At 43.9% G+C, this 21,607-nt stretch overlaps 1 protein-coding gene across 2 annotated transcripts in view; it reads left to right on the top strand.

Annotated features, from left to right (window-relative positions):
• PRKX (protein kinase cAMP-dependent X-linked catalytic subunit) overlaps positions 1-20,758 on the top strand; it is a 78,666-nt gene extending 57,908 nt beyond the window's left edge. The window contains exons 5-9 of one of the 2 annotated variants that reach the window (XM_025857851.2): positions 6,672-6,767; positions 10,295-10,352; positions 12,529-12,606; positions 14,248-14,396; positions 16,111-20,758. In XM_025857851.2, coding sequence (XP_025713636.1) covers positions 6,672-6,767; positions 10,295-10,352; positions 12,529-12,606; positions 14,248-14,373 — 358 coding nt within the window. In that variant the 3' untranslated portion in view covers positions 14,374-14,396; positions 16,111-20,758. Of the gene's footprint in view, positions 1-6,671; positions 6,768-8,259; positions 8,421-10,294; positions 10,353-12,528; positions 12,607-14,247; positions 14,397-16,110 lie in introns of those variants that run through there. The other variant, XR_012381080.1, reaches the window with a different exon arrangement.
• Positions 20,759-21,607: the final 849 nt, after the last annotated feature.

Here is a 21,607-nt window from a genome sequence, read left to right on the forward strand (position 1 = left end):
TCTTCTGTGATGGTGTAGCTGACAGGCAGCTGGTCTGTGAGGTGCCCGGACACTGGCCCGGGGGGGGCCCTCGCACGTGCGGCCCCTCTACCTCCTTCCACCCTCCCTGCCCCGTCCTTTGTCCTCCTTCTTCGGGCCTGTTTCCTGCTGGGGAGCTTGGCAGATGCTCAGAGGTTACTCCCAGTTGAACCCCAAGCCCGATGCAGTTCCACAACTGATTCCCTGCAGGGCAGGTCTAGAGCTTTTTGCCTGGAAACCTTCCCTTTCAGTTGGAAAGAATGACGGAAAAGAGGTGGATTTCTGCACTGAGGGTGTGGCCAGAGTGGAGTCTTGTGAAAACCTGTATTTATTTGTCTGCATGTCTATTACCTATTTATCAACTATCTACCCGTGTATCTGTCATCTATGTGCGTGTCCTCTCATCACTTACCTCTCTTTATCGGTCTATCCTATCCATCCATCACCTGTCCATCCATTTGTCTATCAATCCATCTATCCATCCATCACCTGTCCATTCTACCTACCTGTCTTTCCATCCATCCATCCGTCCGTCCGTCTGTCCGTCCATCCATCCATCCATCCATCATATCTGTCAATCTCTCCATCCATCCATTCATCCATCCATCCGTCCATCCATCTGTCCATCCATCCATCCATCCATCCATCCATCCATCATATCTCTCAATCTCTCCATCCATCCATTCATGCATCCCTATATCTATCTATCATCCTATCTCCTGGTCTATCCATCTATCCATCATCCATCCATGCATCATACCTCTCGATCTATCCATCCATCCATCCATCCATCAGTCCATCCCTGTATCTATGTATCTATATATCCATCCATCCATCACTTTATCCACCAGCCCACCCATCTATCTATCATCTATCTATTCTCTTTACCTGTCTGCCTATGTATCTCTTCATCCATCCATCCATCCATCCATCCATCCATCCATCCATCCATCAATCCATCATCTATCTGGTCTCTTGTATTTTTCCATTACTCTTCACCCAGACGGGTCTGGCAAATCAAACAGAACCGAATTTCTTAATAGACACCCCAGCCCATGAAGTCCCAAGCAGAGCAGAAGATTAACATGAATCACGCATAGGTCCCATCCATTGAGAAGATACCACAGTTGTGAATATTTATGTGCCCATATTCGTCCGATTCCCCTCAGATGCCCTGCTGCACATTTCCGTTCCTTAACATTACTGACCACTAGAGGTCAGCATTGTTTAACGAGAAATGAACCCTGGCGGCCAGGGCTTAATAGATGAGGTTCACAAGCTCTGTTTTCTCTGTATTACTACAGTATGTTCTAGGAGGACATATTCTATATATAGAATATGGTACTATGAGATATTATTAATAGATACAAGTTTGGAAAATAATATTGGTGGAATATAAGAAAATTATTGGAATTAGAATAAACTTGAATAAAATTAGAATATATTAGTACGTATTAGAGTGAATATATCAGGATTATTATGTTAAAAATAACTATTAGAATGATTAGAATATTATTAGGATATAATCCATTCAAATATTAGAATATGCTGTTTTAGGACATTAGAAAATACAGTGTTTTGAATATTCTCATAGAATATTAGCAATAATGTATTTCCACTATAATATACTAGAATATTAGGAGTAGTATAGAAAATAATGAAAGAGGATCTAATATGTTATGAGGCTCTTATTAGAATAATTGATGATGAATCATTAAAACCCACTCCCAACCAAAACACTCCGAGTTGACCTTTGCATTTCATACGAGGCAAGACCTATGTGTTCATTGTAATGTGTTTTCATTTACACATTTGTAGTTGGAGGGGGTCCAGGCTTTCTGGAGGGATATCTTGAGAGACACGAGTCCATGTTGTTGCCACAAGCCTCACCGATCCCTCCTGCACATTCCTGGGCTCCCTCTGCAGTTCTGCCAGACTTGAGCCTTCCCCTGGACCACTTCTGAATTTCCTCATTGTCCCCTGCAGCTGCTTCCTCTCCTGCCCGTGTTTCCCTGGTAGCAGCTGGAGATGTCCCGCGGCATCCATGTTCAGATCTGCGGTCGGGGTCGGGGGGGGAAGCGCACCTTCCCAAAGCTCCCCGATGAGACTTACGGAAACCTAGGGTTCCGTGGGAGCCCACATTGAGAATCATGGCCATCACACTTCAGACAGGGTGTCCCTGGCACTCTTTCCTACTCTACACTCTGCCCTCCTCCTGTTGCACAGCCCGTCCCTTTGTCCTTGCCACTTTCTCAGAAGAATACAGGCTTTATGTTTTCTACGCACGTAACCAGGGGAGGGGGTCTTTGAGGAAGACGTCAAAAACGGTGACCTGGTAGCACCTCCCCGTTCTGTTTTCTTTACAAAAACTCTTCCTTCTTTTCCTTGAACCCATGTCCAAAGTGCCCGCCTTCCAAGGCCAGCCCCTCCTATGGTTGTGCAAGAGGGTGATCAGGAGCATGACGTTACCACCACAATGGTGCCTGTTTCTGGACAGTCCGTTCTCCTGGTAGGTGTAGGTGGGGAGAACGGATATGTCCAAGTCATCATGGCGAGATGATGGAAACAGTAGCAAAGTTGGCGTGAACTTGGGAGAGGAAGCTCTTGAGCTTCCTCCATGCCCACGAGCGGGTCTTCCTTTGGAGCGCCACTGGGTCCCTTGATACCTTTAGCTCACTTACATAACGAGCTCTCAGTGCTTCTTTAGGAACTGTAACTATTCTGTTGGATTAAAGAGAGATTTGAAGATTTCTTAGGGTACTTTCCACATGCGAGGGCAGGGCTTGTTCTCAGATTCCCGTTCTCTCTGCTTCTTCCTTCGGGCAAGATCTGGTACTGCTCATTTATTATCATTTTTTTCCGCTCGTTAAACTACTACTAACATACCTTCCCCATGATACAGTCATATAACGCCTGCTTCCTGAGAACACTTTATTTAATAATTATTGTCCATAAATGTTGTTAGGTATGTATGACACATTTTCTCCTGGTGTTTAACGTGCTGTTCGTGAACGTGCGCATTTCCCCCGATGAAATCATACAGCCAGTTGTCCTCAGATGGGGCCGCCACCCAAGAAAGGAGACCTCCCCAGCCATTGTTAGACAAAGCATCTGGCCGACCAGAAACGGTTGACTTGGGAGCTATTAACTTGAAGGCGTAGTCGGCTGGCGCGGACCCGTTGAGTGTCTGTGTGCATATAGACCTTTCCTCCCGGGCCTGCCCTGAACAGTGGTAGCTCGTAACTCTAGAAGTAACAGTGGCCAAAGTACTTGTAGTTATGAAACCCGAATAACCAGTGGCTCAAGAGATTCCGCTGTGGCCTTCTGAGCATTGAGTCTCCGCTCACTCCAAAGTGTATCTGAAATGTCACGTAAGAATAAAAGCTGTTTTATGCCTTTATCACACATGGCTACACTTTCACGTTTACTGAGTGTCTTCCATTTTCCTTGTTCGCCTACCTCTTCTCCCTCAACTTTCCCATTAATTTCCTTTTCTTTTGTATTTTATATTCTATTCTTTAGTTTTTCAGCTTTTCACTTCTCTATAATGTATGTGCAGAGTTAAATGTGTCTGTTCTGTATATTAGTAGCTGTCAGGACAAATGGCTAAAAACATGGTGGCTTACATTCCATTTTCTCTCAGGCCTGGAGGCCAGAAGTGGAGATCCAGGCTGGGCAGGGCTGCGGAGATCCAGGCGGGGCAAGGGAGGGTTCTCCCTGCCTCTTCCAGCTTCTGGGCTCCAGGCATCCCTGGGCTTGTGGCTGTGTCCCTCCCATCTCTGCCTCCGTCTTCATGTGGCTTCTCCTCTGGGTCTATGTCTCCTCTTCTGTCTCTTATCAGAACACCTGTTGTTGGATTTAGGGTCACCCTGATCCAGGATTAGATCATGTCAGCATCTTTCACTTAATCCCATATGCAAAGACTCTTTCTCCAAATAAGCTCCCATTCACAGATTGTCAGGGTAAGAACATGGATATATCTTTTTGGAGAACACCATTGCACTCAGTGTATTCTGGTTTTTTATTCGTTTATTTTTTTAAACGTCAGAAATTGATTTGAAATCAACAGGAAGTTTTTTTGCCTATCGAAAGTTGCCATCTTCCATCAGGATATCATTTGAAAACTCCATTTTTTTTTTTAAGATTTTATTTATTTATGTATGTAGGGAGAAAGATCACAAGTGGAGGGTGGGGCCAAAGGGAGAGGCAGAGAGAGAATCTCAAGCAGACTCTGCGCCGAGCATGGAGCCCAATGCGCGGCTCGATCTTATGACCCTGAGGTCATGACCTGAGCTGAAATCAAGAGTCGGACACAACTGACTGAGCCACCCCATGAAAACTTCATTTTCTAAGATATTTCCAGTGCTTATTTTAGTGAATTAGAAGTCCTATTTCTTTTTTTAAATTTTTTTATTGTTATATTAATCACCATACATTACATCATTAGTTTTTGATGTAGTGTTCCATGATTCATTGTTTGTGCATAACACCCAGTGCTCCATGCAGAACGTGCCCTCCTCAATACCCATCACCAGGCTAACCCATCCCCCTACCCCCTCGCCTCTAGAACCCTCAGTTTGTTTTTCAGAGTCCATCCTCTCTCGTGGTTCGTCTCCCCCTCCGACTTACTCCCCTTCATTCTTCCTTCCCCTCCTGCTATCTTCTTCTTTTTCTTTTTTCTTAACATATGTTGCATTATTTGTTTCAGAAGTACAGATCTGTGATTCAACAGTCTTGCACAGTTCACAGCGCTCACCATAGCACATACCCTCCCCAATGTCTATCACCCAGCCACCCCATCCCTCCCACCCCCCACCACTCCAGCAACCCTCAGTTTGTTTCCTGAGATTAAGAATTCCTCATATCAGTGAGGTCATATGATACATGTCTTTCTCTGATTGACTTATTTCACTCAGCATAACACCCTCCAGTTCCATCCACGTCGTTGCAAATGGCAAGATCTCATTCCTTTTGATGGCTGCATAATATTCCATTGTGTATATATACCACATCTTCTTTATCCATTCATCTGTCGATGGACATCTGGGCTCTTTCCACAGTTTGGCTATTGTGGACATTGCTGCTATAAACATTGGGGTGCACGTACCCCTTCGGATCCCTACATTTGTATCTTTGGGGTAAATACCCAGTAGTGCAATTGCTGGGTCGAACGGTAGCTCTATTTTCAACTGTTTGAGGAACCTCCATACTGTTTTCCAGAGGGGTTGCACCAGCTTGAATTCCCACCAACAGTGTAGGAGGGTTCCCCTTTCTCCGCATCCCCGCCAACATCTGTCGTTTCCTGACTTGTTAATTCTAGCCATTCTGACGGGTGTGAGGTGGTATCTCATGGAGGTTTTGATTTGGATTTCCCTGATGCCGAGCGATGTTGAGCACTTTTTCATGTGTCTGTTGCCATTTGGATGTCTTCTTTGGAAAAATGTCTGTTCATGTCTTCTGCCCATTTCTTGATTGGATTATTTGTTCTTTGGGTGTTGGGTTTGATAAGTTCTTTATAGATCTGGCATACTAGCCCTTTATCTGCTATGTCATTTGCAAATATTTTCTCCCATTCTGTCGGTTGTCTTTTGGTTTTGTGGACTGTTTCTTTTGCTGTGCAAAAGCTTTTTATCTTGATGAAATCCCAATAGTTCATTTTTGCCCTGGCTTCCCGTGCCTTTGGCGGTGTTTCTAGGAAGAAGTTGCTGCGGCTGAGGTCGAAGGGGTTGCTGCCTGTGTTCTCCTTTAGGATTTTGATGGACTTCTGTCTCACGTTTAGGTCTTTCAACCATTGGGAGTCTGTTTTTGTGTGTGGTGTAAGGAAATGGTCCAGTTTCATTCTTCTGCACGTGGCTGTCCAATTTAGAAGTCCCATTTCCAAAGGATCCAATTAGCGGTATCCTTTTGAGTTCAGGGTCTTTGCCTTCAGCACTGCGAGCAAATACCAAAATTACAACTTGTGCCTCGGGGCATATAGGAGGTATCTGGCATATATTTATTTAACTTTTCTATTTTCTTTGATTTTTCTAGCTCTTTGCAGTTTTAAATGTATTTCCTATTTAGCTTATTTCAGATTTTTTTTTTTTTTTCTATTTCAGGGTATTAGAGAAGACACATCTGTTGGTTTCTCTGCTAGGACTACAATCTTTACTTCTGATAACTATGCCATAGACAATAATACATAAGTAAGTGAGGATGGCCACGTTGCCAATAAAACTTTATTTATAAAAATGGGCTGCTGGCTGTAATGTGCTAGATCTTTGTGGCCTAAAGGTACAAGCTAGGAACCAGCCTTGCTCTCACCCACATCCCTAAGTGTGACCTATGTGAATTCATCTACTATGGAGATTCAAATACTGGCTGCTTATAGAGGTATAGTCTACTCGAACCAAAAAAAAAAAAAAGAAAGAAAAACAGGACACAGTGTTACCCATCCTCTTGCATGTGCCTAGCTCACATTTATCAAACACCTACTATGTGCCACACAGTGCCGTAAATGTGAAGAATACAGAGAACTTCGCTCATGGTCTGAAAGGGAGGTGACATTTTGAATGTCCTGCTTGCATCGAGCAGAAACAGTGTACTCACTACAAAGCAGGGATTTTTTTCCGTGCTTGCTCTCTGCTAAAAATAGATGTTTATTTTTCTTACAGGTTTCCTCCGTTTTTTGATGACAACCCATTTGGCATTTATCAAAAAATCCTTGCAGGCAAAATAGATTTCCCCAGACATTTGGATTTCAGTGTAAAGTAAGTAAACCGTTTCCCTGATCGTCGGGGGTGTTTATTTTTAAAATCACAGACAAGAAATCACAGAGCAGGCAGCTTACTGCCGTTCTTCCTGCTCTGTGTTTCACGTCTTCTGGTCGGTCAGCTTTTCCACAAGATGGGAGAAGGTGGTCGTTATTCTACTGTAATGAGACTTAGCCTTTTCATGACTCTTGGCCAGATTTTATGCGTCTCGAGAGAAATGACATTTACAGTTAGCCAGTAAAGGCACTTGTGAATCACACTGAGTAAGAGAGCCGTTTGGGTATTTGACGAAAAGGGTCCCTCCCAACCCCCTACCTCCTTTAGCTGGTTTTGCAGTTGGTGGGCATGTTGATGGCTTTAGCAGGCTGTCTCTTTTTCCTCCTGCTTAAATTATTTTCATTCTTAAATTCCTTTTTCATGCTAAAATTGAGGCTGATGAACACCTGCTATGAGAACTTTTCTCCGGCTTCAGTGTTAGTAACTTTGGGTATGCAGTTCATTAAATTTGTGGTAACAGTGGGGAGAAAAGTTTTTAAAAATCTCAGAATGCTTTTGGCAGTCCAGTTACCTTTGTCTGTCTGGTCACCTTATAGACATTTTTGTACCATGATTCCTTGTTCTTTCCCTGCATTTCCCAGGTGAGGTGCTGCGTGCACCAAGCCCTGCTGATCACAAGGTGGTTAACTGCATTTAGTCAAGAATTAAACTTTTCTCTCTCTTTGCTATTTTTTTAAAGTAGCCCATGGGCAGCGAGTTCAGAGAAAACTGGTTTCATGACACTGGGTCAGCTGCTGGGACTGCTGGCTGCATCCAGTTGCTTTTCCGACTGGTGAAGGTCATCTCACTCCCCCCAGAGGCTCTCCGTCCAAGTAGAAGACAGTGTTTCTCTGGGCTGGTTGGGCCAGAGGTGGTGTGTTCGACACACCAGACAAGTTTAGAAGACTAGCAAAAAAACTAAGTTCCATTAAAAATAATCACCCAGAAGGTGGGTACTCTGTCCCGTGAATGGTAAGACAGGGAGGTGCAGAGGGAGATCGAGCAGTCAAAAGTTTATTTACCCTAGAAAGAAATGAAAACTATTATATAGAATTTCTCCTCCAGGGTCCAGATCCCATTGGACTTGAGTGACATTTTGTCACATGGACTTTTAAAAAAATTTACCTGTGTATATGCCAACAGTTTACCAGTGGTTTACTTGGATTAAAATCTACTCACACCCATTGGCAGCTTGGCCAATGGCTGACTTTAGACCATTGACATTCTGGGTAAATCTAGGGGGTGTGAACATCTGCTGCCTTGCTCTGGATGCACACTGGTGGAATCCAGCCTGAGGTATATGTGGCTTAGCTGTTGCTGTTGGGTGTGCTTGGTCTCGGTAAAATGAGCATGGACTGTCTCTTGCATTCTCAAAATCAGCCCCTTGTGGAGACCCCCTGAAGGTCTTAGGCTAGGCAAAACCTCAGAGAATGTATTCACTTCCTCTTGCAAGGAATGACTTCAGCTCTTCCTAGAGACGTTTCCCCAGAGAAGGGACGATGCGTAAATTCGGAGATCATTTCTTCCATCATTGGTGGCAAGGGCTCTTGTCAGTCATATGAAATATTGAGTAAGTTTACACCGTTCCATGGAAAAGAATGGAATACAACAAACGTAAGTTTAATCTATGTCTGGTGTCTTGCTACCTCCGCCTTTTTTCCTTGTAGTCAGTTCTGAAGAGAGAACCAGCAGTGTCAGCGCTCCTATCCTTTGGTCTAGAATGTTCCTCATTTTAGCAGCCCCAGGCTCCTCTTCTCTCTTACCCTGGGACCCCCGTATTCCCAACGTGAGGGCTCAGCCAGAGCAGGAACCTGGGATCTTTGGATGCGGTTGCTGACGGCAGATGGTGGTTGAGAAGAACCTCACTTCTTTCCAGTGTTGCCTAGATCTTCCTGAGTTGGCTGAGAAGCAGGACCCTCATGAGGCTTGCATATCCACATCACTGCCCTCGGGTGCCGTCTGGTGGTGGAATTTTGACTTTCAGGTTCTCAAGGTCTTCTGTTGTTGGTTCTTACAACCTCGGCATTTGGCTGTGTCACCTTCCTGCCTGAGCACTTGTGTCTTTGGATTGACACTGAGATTCCTTACAGGAGCTTAGACAGCTGAAAGGACATCAGCGCTTTGGGGCTTGTTGCCAACTTGGTAGACCAAATACCTAATCAGGGTTTCTTCCTGTCTCAGTGGTCAGAGAGAAGCCAGGCAGGATAGTGAGTAAGATCTAGAATTTCGCGTGCTGTGAATAAAGGAATTGCCCACAGCTGCAGAGCCCGTCCTAGGATTTCAGGCCCATCCAGAGTTCAGACACGTCCAGAGATCCTACACGGCTTTGCCATACCGGATGGTCCCTTTACATCCGTACCCTTTGCTTTTGGGGCTTGTGTTTTGTAAGAGTTTGAGTTTATATTTTAAATAAAATGTCATTGATTTAGAACCCCAGTATAGACAGCTCTAAGTATATGCACTAACAGGGCTGACAGGGCTGTAAATAGTAGGGAAAGAGAAGGAAAAAAAAAACACATTTATTTGGGATTGTTTGAGGAGTGTGGTGTTTGGTGATTCACAGTCTAGACATAAGGCACCGGGGATCTTGGGACCCTGGACCTTCACATACATCGCCACGGGCCTTGGGATCTCAACTTTCCCAGCTGGTCACAGACCCCACGCTGTGGTGTGAGTCTGGGGGTGGGCATAAGGTACATCTTAGTCTTGTAAAGTTGTGTCATGGCTTTCTTGAAGCTGGGCCATGGGTCTTTTGATTGGTCTGGGGGATTTCAATTTATATTTGAAGTCTCTAGATACTACTATACATAATGTATTCTTTTTATTATGTGCAAAGACATACACACACACACAATTTTTACTTCTTTACCTTTTACTCTTAGAACTAGCCTGTCTTCTGAATGTCTTGACACTCCTCTTAACTGTCAGATCCTAATTGGCCTGGCCTAATCCTAAGGGGCCTGTATTCTGACACAGCCTGCTATTTAGGAGGAAGGAATGAGTGGAGCAGCAGGGTTTAAGGGACTCACAGAAGTTTGAATGTTATAGGAGAGCAACCAGCATACGGCCAGAATCCCATAAATAAGTAGACCCTTAGGGCAAAGCGTGGCCATTCATTTTGGTAAAAGCAGATGTCTTCTCTTTGGCAAGGACAGCCTCATGGGTATATTTTAAGTGAAATATCGCTATACTTGGGGCAAGCACGTAATCTTTTCGCATGTTCTCTTGAAAGGCTCGTTTTCTGCACAGTGATTTAATGAACCTTTTCCCCTTTGCTCTGTCGCTCTGTGTAGCCAACCCCGCTTTGCATAAATTATTTAGAAATGAATATCGGTGAAGAAACAATTGAGAGAAAATGTTGAGGCAAAATGAAAATTGATCCTCTCTCCCGATACATAACGTGATGGGCAGATTTTATTGCTGTTGACATGCTGTGTTTGCTTGGGTCCGTATCAAGATGCATCTTTTTGTCTCTTTCCCGCAAATAGAGACCTCATTAGGAAATTGCTTGTTGTTGACAGAACCAGACGCCTCGGAAACATGAAGGTCAGTGTTCGTTTTCATATGTATCATCCATTAGACACTCCCGTCACTTGGCACCATACGTTTCTATTAATAGAAACAAAGGCACGGCGATCGTGTTTAATTGTTGGCTACATTTCAAATCTGGGTGTCTGGGCATGCGAAATCCACCTGGGTCTATACCGCATCTGTTCTTCTCTGCAAACGAGTAGACGACTCACCCATCATCAATAAGATGTTGGTATTTTGCTTATTTATTTCGACTGTTCAAATAACATGATTGACCTGTAAATCACAAACCGTACACGCCTCCCCATTGAAAGTGTGCAGTCCAACAGCTTTTAATAGGTTTCCAGAGTTGTGTGGCCATCCCCACAGTCAGTGTTAAAGAACGTTTCCTTCATCTCAAAAAGAAACCCCAAACCCTATGCTGTTGTTACCCGATCCTTCCATCCCTCCTGCCCTGAGCAACCACTAATCTGGCTTCTGTCTCTGTAGAATTCCTTGTTCTGGGCTTTCATGTAAATGAATCACACCATAAGTGATGTTTTGTGTCTGGCTCCTCCCACTGAGCATCATGTTTTCAGGGTCCGTCCACATGCTAGCAGCTGTCAGTGCTTTGTTCCTTTTTATGGCCGAGTCACGCTCATGGGTAGACCCCATTGTGCTTACTCACCCATCCATCGATGGACATTTGGGTTGTTTCCCCCTTTTGGCTGTTGTGAATATTGCCATAACCATGGGTGTGCACATTTGTGTGTGAATTAATCATTTGAGAATGTGTACATAGTGTATGATTTATCCAAACTTTTCAGGTGGAGGGGAATACATTTAAGAGATTGTTGCATAAATGGTATGATATCTTATATGCATGTTTTGGTTCTGTTGTGGCACCACTGAATCTAAGAGAATCTGGGAACGTCATCTTAGCTATTTCCAGTTCTGGACATCCATGGAGGAACTTAAACATGGGCAGTGCGTTGGTCTTGTCTGCTGTAGTCTTGGGAGACACAGTAGACCTGTGTGTGAGGTTTCGTTCCCACCAAGCTCTCAGGACCCTCTGTTGATTTGGGTATATTTGTGTCCTGTGGCTGCTATAACAAAGGACCAGAGTCTAAGATCCAGGCGGGGCAGGGCCATGCTCCCTCCAGAGGCTCCGGGGAAGGGTCCTTCTTCCTCTTCCAGCTTCTGGGGCTCCAGGCATCCCTGGGTTTGTGGCTGCATCCCTCCCATCTCTGCCTCCATCTTCACGTGGCTTCTCCTCTGTGTCTCCTCTTCTGTCTCTTACAAGGACACCTGTCCTTGGATTTAGGGCCACCCGGATCCAGGATAAGCTCTTCTAAGATCCTTCGCTTAATCGTATCTGCAAAGACCCTATTTCCAAATAAGTTCTTCTGCACAGGTTCCAGGTGACATTTCACAAACTTTGTTATATTCGGATCCATTGGCTTCTTCCTGTGTCGCAGAATTCATGTGTTTTCTATCTTAACAACTCCCAACATTAATAGATTAAAAAAGTTGCTCCAAGGGCCATTAAAACGGAGAAAAAGGGTAGGGTCAAAGGCTGAACACCTGGGAGGGATTTTCAAAGACCATGATGCCATTGGCATCTGCAAGTTGGCTGTTGGCATCACCCTCGAGAAGGAAGCAGACAGACCTTAACACACCGTTACTATTACATGAACACACTGGTACTATAATTGGAGGGTTCTGCTGGGTAGCTGTTCAGATCTCTGAAGTTGGACATCATGGGTTTGAGTCCTAGTTGTGTGATTTACTAGCATCACAATAATTAGCCAGTTACACCATTTAGTGAACCTTGGTTTCCAGGTCTGTATGATGAGTATGCTAAATACCAAAGAAAACTGTCAAGATGAAAACAGGTGGCAGACTCAGGAATGACCGTGTGTCTGTCTTGTTTTATCTCAGGAGCCTGAGCCATAGTCTTACTTTTATGTGTGGTCCAGAGTAGTAATGACGGGATTTGTTTCTACTATGAATTAAAGTGAACAGAACAAACACCTTCATTTATACGTTTCCCCTCCTAGCTCACGGTCCAGGGACCATTACTCAGAACATAGCACATTGTTTAAATTTGATTTAATTTTTTTAATTCTATGCTGAGTAGAGATTCTCTAGAATATTTTCTTCCCTGTCCTGTCAAAATTCTGTCTACTGATGATGTCTGTTTCTTTTGAAGAATGGAGCGGATGACGTGAAGCGACACCGGTGGTTCCGAACTGTGGATTGGGAGGCGGTCCCGCAAAGGAAACTGAAGGTACAACATACGTACGCGGGCGACTGTCAGCTCAGCATCCTTTACCTGTCTTCGGCAAGGGGCAGAGTCTGAGTCTGACTTGTTTATTTATGGCTGATACGTAATTAATTTGTGTAATACAGCTGATCATCTCAAATCGTTAATAAGCCAAGATCCCTTTACAGTGGAAATCTTAGTGCTACAGAGACACCTAGAGGTAATGGGTTAAGACCCCACATTTTACAGTTGGATTTTTTGAGACCTGGCTCTGTCCCTCACTGGGACTATGACCAAGATGAGTCCCATCCCACCAGTTTCTAATCGGGAATGGTAAATGGTGTAACACAGATCAGGTGTTTGTCCAGCACTTACGGATATTGTGCAGTGATGGTGGTAGGTTAGATGGAGAATATTTTCTAGATCACCTTTCTTTGAACTGAATATATATACATATATTGCATATATATATATATGTTTTTTTAAAGATTTGGAGAGAGAGAGAGCATGCGTATGTGAGCAGGGGAGGGGGAGAGGGGGGAGGAAAAATCTCAAGCCAACTCCCCACTGAGACCTGCTGGGGGACTTGATCTCATGACCCTGAGGTCATGACCTCAGCCGAAATCAACAGTCAGACTAAGCCACCCAAGCGACCCAGAATTGAAATGTATTTTTGACATGAGTCTTCCTAATGGCACTCTCAACTTCGACCTTTTTAAAGTCAATGGAAAGACTTTAAAAATGCTTATACCTGGCCCCCAGCCCAGAAACTAGGGTCCGGCCCAGACCACCAGTGTCTCAGTGAGCTGCTTTTAAGTGTTTTATTGTATTAAATGACTTACTTTTTAATTGACTAAACAACATATTTTCATTGTTCAAAAACCAAATCAGTATTAGAAGGTTATGCATTACCGTGTGTTACTCTCTTGCTCCATTTCCTCCTGAAGCCCCTTGCTTGTTTTTATAAATATTTTTTTATAAATTTTATACATTTTTATATATATTTATAAATGTTTTTATAAATTTTATAAATTTTATAAATTTATTAGCACACGGCCACCTGCATTGATTTACATGTTGTCTGTGGCTGCTTTCGCCCTGCCGGGGCAGAGGCTGAGTTGTCAGCACAGCAATTCTACAGCCTGCACAACCAGAAATATTTACTGGCTGGCCCTCTACAGGAACCTTTGGCTGACCTCCTTTTCAGTGCCAGTGACCTCATTTTATCGATGCGGGACTGAGGCTTGGCTTCGGTGATACTAACACTGGAGCTTTTTCTTGACATCTTTCTGGGACTTTCCAAACTCTGGCCACTGGACCAGCTACCGCAGAATCACTCAGACCTGGGCAGGCCTTGGAATCTGCATTAACAAGGAATCTGGGTGGTTCTCCACTCTAGAATTTAAGAAGCAAGGGCTGGCTACCATCCTTCCTCCCTTCATTCCCCTTACTGCACCATTGGCGGATAGCTTATTGGCAGTATCTCCAATTCAAAGCTTTCCACGTTCATAAACAAAGGAAGGACCACTTCACTGTTTTGTGCTTTTTCCCCCCAAATCATCTCCATTTGTATGCGAAGTCGTAGATATAAAATGATGCACGTCCCATCCAGGTACACACCATTCCCTTCTGACTGTGCCTTTGTGTCTTGCCCCGGCCCTGCAGCCCCCCATCGTGCCCAAGCTATGCGGTGAGGGCGATACCTCCAACTTTGAAGCGTATCCCGAGAATGACTGGAACACGGCCCCTCCAGTGTCACCGAAAGATTTGGAAGTCTTCAAGAATTTCTGAGGACAGGAATCCTCATCTGGAAGGTATATCTTTAGTTTTAGTAATTACGCATTAGTGAGGTTGACGTGTCCTTACCTCAAGGGGATGTTGTGTTGTTGGAGTGGGGCTTCCCTCATCCACTGGAACTCGAGCAGTGGGGCGGAGCTAGATGGAGTCCTTCCTAGCATCAGCTTCATCAGTGCCCGGGGGTGTGTTACTCAAGGCATGTAATGTGGCCCAGAGACAGCACTGCCCCCAACATCCCACTCCCCAGACGCACCTGCTGGGGGCGAGTCTAGGGCTTAAGTAAGACCCCTGTGAGAGGCCTGTGTGCCTACACATTCTAGGGACACAGCCCCTTTCGTAAAAATTCCTGACTTCTTGTGTTTTGGAAACCCTGAGTTCCACACCAGCTTCTTCATAGATACCTACCAAATATTTTCGAAAGGGTTTTTTTTAGGTCCCCTTTTCACTAAAAACTGATGACAGCAGCGAACACCTCCTATGGAATTTGCTAAGCTCCATTTGACATTTAAAAGAATGGATTTTTGAGTCTCTCATTTCTTGGAACCTTTGAAGGTCTATGACTCTGTGTTTGTGGAATCTATGACTTGATGACTTTGAAGGATTTTTGAATGTGCGTAGTAAAGACCTTTCAGTTACTCCAGTTCTGTGAGGAGCTCAGTGACATAACACCACTTAAATCAGGTTTTTCTTCTCACGACAGCCAGGCAAGAAAAATTGCAGGAAGAGAAGCGCAAGATATTGCCGATGATATGTCTACTCCTTGACTTTTCTTGTTTTTTTGCCTCCGTCTCCCCAACAGTACTTTTGAGGAATGGGAGAAATAATTGTCTGGTCAATACCATGTGCAAATTGACACCATTATAGAGCCCTTGAAGGGAGGGAGGCGTGGTATACCAGAAACCTCTACTCTCGGCTGGTATTGCCGTGCAGATAACGAGAGGAAACCTGCCTAAAAGTTAAAACATGGAAACAAAAATTCAGTACGAGAAACAGGTGGCTGTGTGGATGAGAACGGAACATGTCTGCTTGATGGGTTTTAGTCTTTTCAACACATAATGATCGTTCTCCTCAGGTTTTCTTAAAGACTCTCTTTAGCTTTTCCAGCTTCTGCAAACCTAGTGAAGTCCAGTTAAAGAGTTTTAAAAATAGAAGGGGTTTCTAAATTCGGGTTTTATTTTCCGTTCTCTTCATTTGCTTCAATTTTGAATGATTTGCCCATAATATTTTATGCGCTATTTTTATCCAGTCATCTTTAAATGATGGAAGACATGGTATGTTTTCTAGTGAAGGACACTTCGTTGATAAGTCAGAGGACTGGGGCCTTTTTGTAACAGAGATACCGTTAAATTTACTTAAGGAAACACAAATCTGCCGTCCGATGGGGTTTGTTGCGTACTTAGTGGATGGTTTTCTATTCACGGTTAGGAGTTGTGCCCCCAGCTGCCCCAGCTACCTTTTTAGCAGATTCTGCAGGTAGGAATAGCTTTTTCAAGGCGGTGTGTATCCTTGGGAACCGACTGAGCCAACCCGGCATCTCACTGCTTAATTATTTTATTAAGCATTTCCCACCCCTTAGAATTCATGCTTGTGGGTCTTTGCAAGAGGAATTTCAATGGAAAGTTGGTTTTCATGTGTGTATTATTGAGTAATTTTTGAATTATTAGTATGATTATTACAATTACCCAGTTATTCTAAAAACTAACAAAATTCTTTATTTCGTGTTGCAAACAGGATGATTTGAACCTGCACATCAGAGTGGCATATCAACCCTGAAGAAGGGTTGTGTCCACAGAATAAGGACATTTCCATATTCTATAAGTCTGGATGTATATAAAGAGATTGGATATCCGTACAAAGTCATGGACCTGGCATTATTTAAGCAACTGGAAATTAAGCATCAATAAGCAACTGGAAATCTACTGCACAGTAGGACCTTTTGGAAAATTGTTTGGTTGTAGATTTTATCTTATCTCTTAGTGTGATGAACCTACTGTGATATCTTGGTTTTCCTCATAGACTTAACTTTATAAGTTTGAACTGAACGTGTTTGGTTATAACCACAGATGGTGTGTGTGTGTGTGTGTGGGCGCGCGCACGCGTGCACGTGTGTGTGTATAAAAAGACCATATGTCTGGTGCACAGGAATTGTACCGTGATGTAAATCTTCATACTTGGCAGAGCCTATGATTTTTATCTTCCAAATTGCTCTTTCAAGAATCTGTTTTTCTTGGGGACAAAAGCTAAGACAAATATGATGTGTGCATTTTTTATCGTCTGATGTGCATTTTGTAGCTTGTGAAGAAAACATCATGTGATGGTCCACATCCCGTGTCTTTAGTGCTTCATGTCTGGTGACTTTAGGTCTTGAAACCAGAAGGGAAGAGAAGGGTGTATCAGTTTGAATTTGAGTCTGAGAATACCAGTGGCCATTAACGTTGTTCAAGGAATGGAACACAGTCCAGAAATTCCCTGCATCACATCCAGAAATTTCATACTCCATGGGTGGGGGGGTGGAGGCAGGTGGCTACCTATTAAAATTGCAGTTGAGCTCTGTATCCAACAAAATGCAGAGTTAACAAGTGACTGTTGGCTCAGTTGCATGGATGACCTTCATGCAAACGTGTTTTTTTTTTTTAACTTTCTTTTTTTAACTTCCATTGTGGGAAAAATAAGACGCAAATGAGCTATAGGATGTCAGTCTTCAGCATAGTAGAAATTAACCTTTCTTGTTTCTATCCTCGTAAATGTTCAGTTGTGGGTGTGTCCAGCACACTCTTGTCTCGTAGGTAGGGCGTGCTTATCGGTGGCTGAGATTTTGTCTTCCTCTCTGGACCTGATCGTGAAGATACCATGAAGAGCACCCTGCAAATGCTTTCCCCTTGGGATTGACATAATGCAAGGCGGATGTGGAGTGGGCTCCAGTGAGTGTGTTGGCTAGTTGTGGATCCTCCCAGAAAATGGGGCGTGTAAAGAGGTCCTAGGGGTCCATGCTCTCCGTGATCTATTGCTTTGTCTTGTGCTTCTCTTCCTCATTCTGAAGTTTGCTGTACAAATCTCAAGGGGTTGGCCATTCTCTGCTGACTGTGACTCAGCTGGACAAACAGAGCTGCTCATGTCTGCATTGTGTCTGGTCGTAGGGCTCAACTGTGACCTTCTGCAGGGACATCTGTGCGCTTAACTAGTAGGTGCCAGAGCCTTTGGTGACCGCAGAGGGACACCCACACAGACCTGCAAGACCCCTTCTGTACCCTTCCTTTCTTCCCAGGGTTGGCCCTGAAAAGTCCAGCTCCTTGGGCAGTGGGGATGGGAGCAGTGCTTGCCCTGGGCGGTGTGATGGTGAGATGGGTGCGGGGAAGAGGCAAGCCTGGGCACCCTATCAGGGCTTCTCCAGCTTACATGTTCTTGAGTCACCTTGTGGATTCTTGGCCATCGTAGACATTATTTTCCAGTGCTGTGCTTGGGAAGACCTTTTCTTTCCATGTAGCCCTTTGTACTTCTCTTCTGCAAGCATGTCTGTGGACATGGAGAGCCGCCACATGGCAAAGTCATACATCTCTTTAAGCAGCAAAATGTCAAAGGCCATGCAGTTGCCTACCAGATTTGGCCAGATCCCACTCACAAGTCCAAAGCACACAGATGTGCTGGAAGGTGGAATGAAGAACGTGTGCACCCACCCAAGCTTTAAAAGACACTGAAGTCGAAGCCACGTTTCCCCCTTTCTTGTGCATGACCTGCTCTTCAAATACAAATCCAATGAGTAAGGTCAGAGTGACTACAAGATTTAGTAAAATAAACTCTTTATAATGAGTAACTCGAAGAAAAATTATTTTTAAAGGGCGTGCTGTATGGATGGATGTTCCAACAGAATGGTGTTTTTAGTCTGTACCGAGCAATCCCTGTGCTGTTTGCATTCAGTAGGGGACCAGAACGGGCAACATGTTCAGCCTGAAATTTCTTAACTGTTTCATCATTGACTGTTACAAGGCTAAATCAGCAAAGTGATGGTGCCCTGAGATATAAACCCATGAGGGAAAGCAAAGATCTCACATCCTCTGACTTATAAAAATAGATTACTATTATTTTGGAGCCTTGTGCTTAAGAAAATAAAAATAAATGAAACACCTTTCTTGAACATGATAAAGCATTGTATGTAGACACATTGACCCATATGCATATTTTCGGGTTTAGTTCTCACTGTCCCAGATTTAATATAGAACGTGAAAAACAGCCTCAAGAAAGCATGAAATGCAATGCCTTAATTTTGGACAGATATGCACACACACACTCACAAATGCCAACGTTGGAATGCACAGATCACATGGTTCTTTAAAAACATTGTCATCGGCCATCAGCCATGCAAAACAAATTAAAAACTAAAAGGAATTCCAAGAATACCAGATGGTGTTAAACTCAGTCTTGCCATTTCAATATTCGAGGTGGCACACGCCATGTGTTAACGGCCCGTGGCTGGACTGAAATTAAGCAGAGTGATGTAATGCAAAGACTGACTTAATCAAAATGAGTCCCAAACACATGGGACACTCACTGTATATAACTGAAAAATAGTTTACTCGGTGGGGGGCACTCTGAAATTTTCAGGTATCTGATCAGATATCTACGTGCAAAAGTCATGAGAAGCAACGTCATGGAAATATTCGCAAAATTCGCATCAGAAAAAAAAAACGATAGACTCCTTTTGTTCTATGCAATTTTATGAGTTGGCAATATTTTCTTAAAAACAAGTACCATTTTAAAAAGATCCTCAGGAAACGCATGTTTTGCAGAGAAGTATGTTGGGGCGGGTGGTGTTTTTCTAAAGGAATTATCACCCACCCCCTTGAACACATATCTTCAAAGCTAAGAAGGAAATTAAATTGCATTTGCATTAGCCAACTTCCAGTTCTTGCAGAACATACATTAGAACCCTGCCTGGCACAAACGTACCCGCTTTGATGCTGGGCACATCGCGATGTCTACTGTTGACGTGACGATATGTCGAGAGAGAGCCCGACGACAAGATGCGAGTGCCCAGCTCAAGTCCTCGTGATGCTTTCACACTCCTCTTCCCAGCCCTGCGCACCCACCCGTCCGTGAGCATCTGGTCCAGTGTTCTGTTTCGTTCTGTGCTCTCTACCTAAGGACTCCCTTGTTACCAACGACAGAATCACCAGTACCACTAGACAGTCACGTGACATGGGATGCATTTGCCATTTCTGTGTATGACCTAAGCTGCCTCTAGATTTTGGACCACTGGAACTGTGAAAATACGCTATCAAGGAAAGACCCCAGTGCCCCCACTCTCTAGGCACTGAGCGCTGCCCACCCCTGGGGAGTGCTTCAGGCTGCATCAAATCCTAGGACCACATCAAAATTCTCATTCTAGCCACTTGGTTATTGCAGTGCAGGAAAAATACTTGGTTGGATTCCCCCCAGCCCCAATTGATTTTTACATCCCCAAATGAGTATGTTCACAGAAGCCCCTAAGGGCTCCTGTGGTGGAGCTTGAGAATGTGATGCATGAGTTCTTATTTTTCCTGAGGTCCATCCACTGAGAGTATGGGTTTTATTTGCGTTAGACAAGTCCTGTGTACCTGTACCGCGTGTCCCTGTTTCTTATGGAGGTGAGAAGGCCTTCTCTTTACTTCACCTTCAGTGGACGATGTCCACTTACCAAAAACAAGAAGACAAGCACATGAACTGTTGTGTTAGTAATGTATTTGGGTAGTTTGGTGTGTGTGTGCATGACCGCGTTTGTGTCTTGGTGGTGGTGGAGTTCGGGAGTGGTGTTTTGCCAAGTGTCACATTTACCTATCAAGTTTGCTTTGCAGACCCCGTGGGCTTAACAGTCCTTCGTAGTAAAAGGGAAATGCTCTGTCACCGTTTCCTATAAGTTATTGTGCTGTAACGCATTCTGTTGTGCTTTCACTGGCTCTTCCCTGGTGGACACCTCTGTTAATTTAAAGTAAAAGTCATTATGTGTGTGTGTTAGCAGATGGGATTTCAAGCCTTTTGACACTCAGGGCATCTTGTCCTCTGAGATGGTTCTTCAGCTCTGCAGAACGGTCTTAGCGTCCTTCTTCCTTGTGCTGTGCTACGGGCAGCCTGGCCGGGTGGCCCCGGGACAGCCGTGGGATGTGGCAGACACGAGACGGAGTGCCTTTGCAGGTGCGGTGCGCCCCGGCGAGCCAGCACTGGGATCCCTGTGGGGTCGTCCCAGCTTCTCATGTGGAAAAAAAAATTGTTGTTAATTCTTTCAATTCTTGCACAATGAAAATCACTGTGATTTGTATATATACCCTAGGAAGATTTTACTGCTGCCTAATTTATGTAATAATACTATTCATTCCAGGTTTGTTTAATAAAACTTTGTATCTTTTAAGACGTCTGATTCTGGTCTGCTTCTTCGGTTTCGGGACAAGCTTGTCTTCATTCAGTCTAGTTGAGGGGTCAGCAGTGTCTCTTAATTTTTAGCTTTTTTAATTGAGGTATAATTGACATATGGTGTTTTATTAGTTTCAGGTGAACAACATAATGATTTGATATCTGTACATATTACAAAATGATCACCACCATAAGTGTAGTTAATATCCATCACCACACATAGTTGTGAACTTATTTTTCTTGTGATGAGAATTTTTAAATTCTTTCTTCGTAGCAAGTTTCAAGTATGTGATACAGCATTATTGTATCTTTTTCTGCAAAGGGCCAGATGGTAAATATTTCAGCGTTGCAGGATACACAGTGTCTGTCAAGACCACAAAAGCTTCCCTAGACAATATGTAAATGAACAGGCTGTATTCCAATAAAGTTTTATTAAAACAAAACTACAGTTCAGGGGCCGGATTTCTTGCTCAGGCCCCGCTTTGCCAGATTTTAATCCAGTGCCTGAGGGTGACTTTGCACAACGCCTTTGCAATTTGTTAAAAATGTGCCGTCCTCTGGGCGCCTGGGTGGCTCAGTCGGTTAAGCGGCTGCCTTAGGCTCAGGTCATGATCCCAGGGTGCTGGGATCGAGCCCCGCATCGGGCTCCCTGCTCCACAGGAAGCCTGCTTCTCCCTTTCCCTCTGCCTGCTGCTCTGTCTACTTGTGCTTTCTATCTCTCTGTCAAATAAATAAATTAAAAAAAAATCTTTAAAAAAAATGTGCCGTCCTCATCATTATCAATAAATAAGTTATTTGATGGCACATTCTCTTTACTTAAATAGCTTGACACCCAGCTTTCCAAGTC

Source organism: Callorhinus ursinus, unplaced genomic scaffold, assembly GCF_003265705.2.
Source record: "Callorhinus ursinus isolate GAN/ISIS: 27379988/994484 unplaced genomic scaffold, GSC_fseal_2.0 scaffold16, whole genome shotgun sequence".
NCBI classification, from domain to species: domain Eukaryota; kingdom Metazoa; phylum Chordata; class Mammalia; order Carnivora; family Otariidae; genus Callorhinus; species Callorhinus ursinus.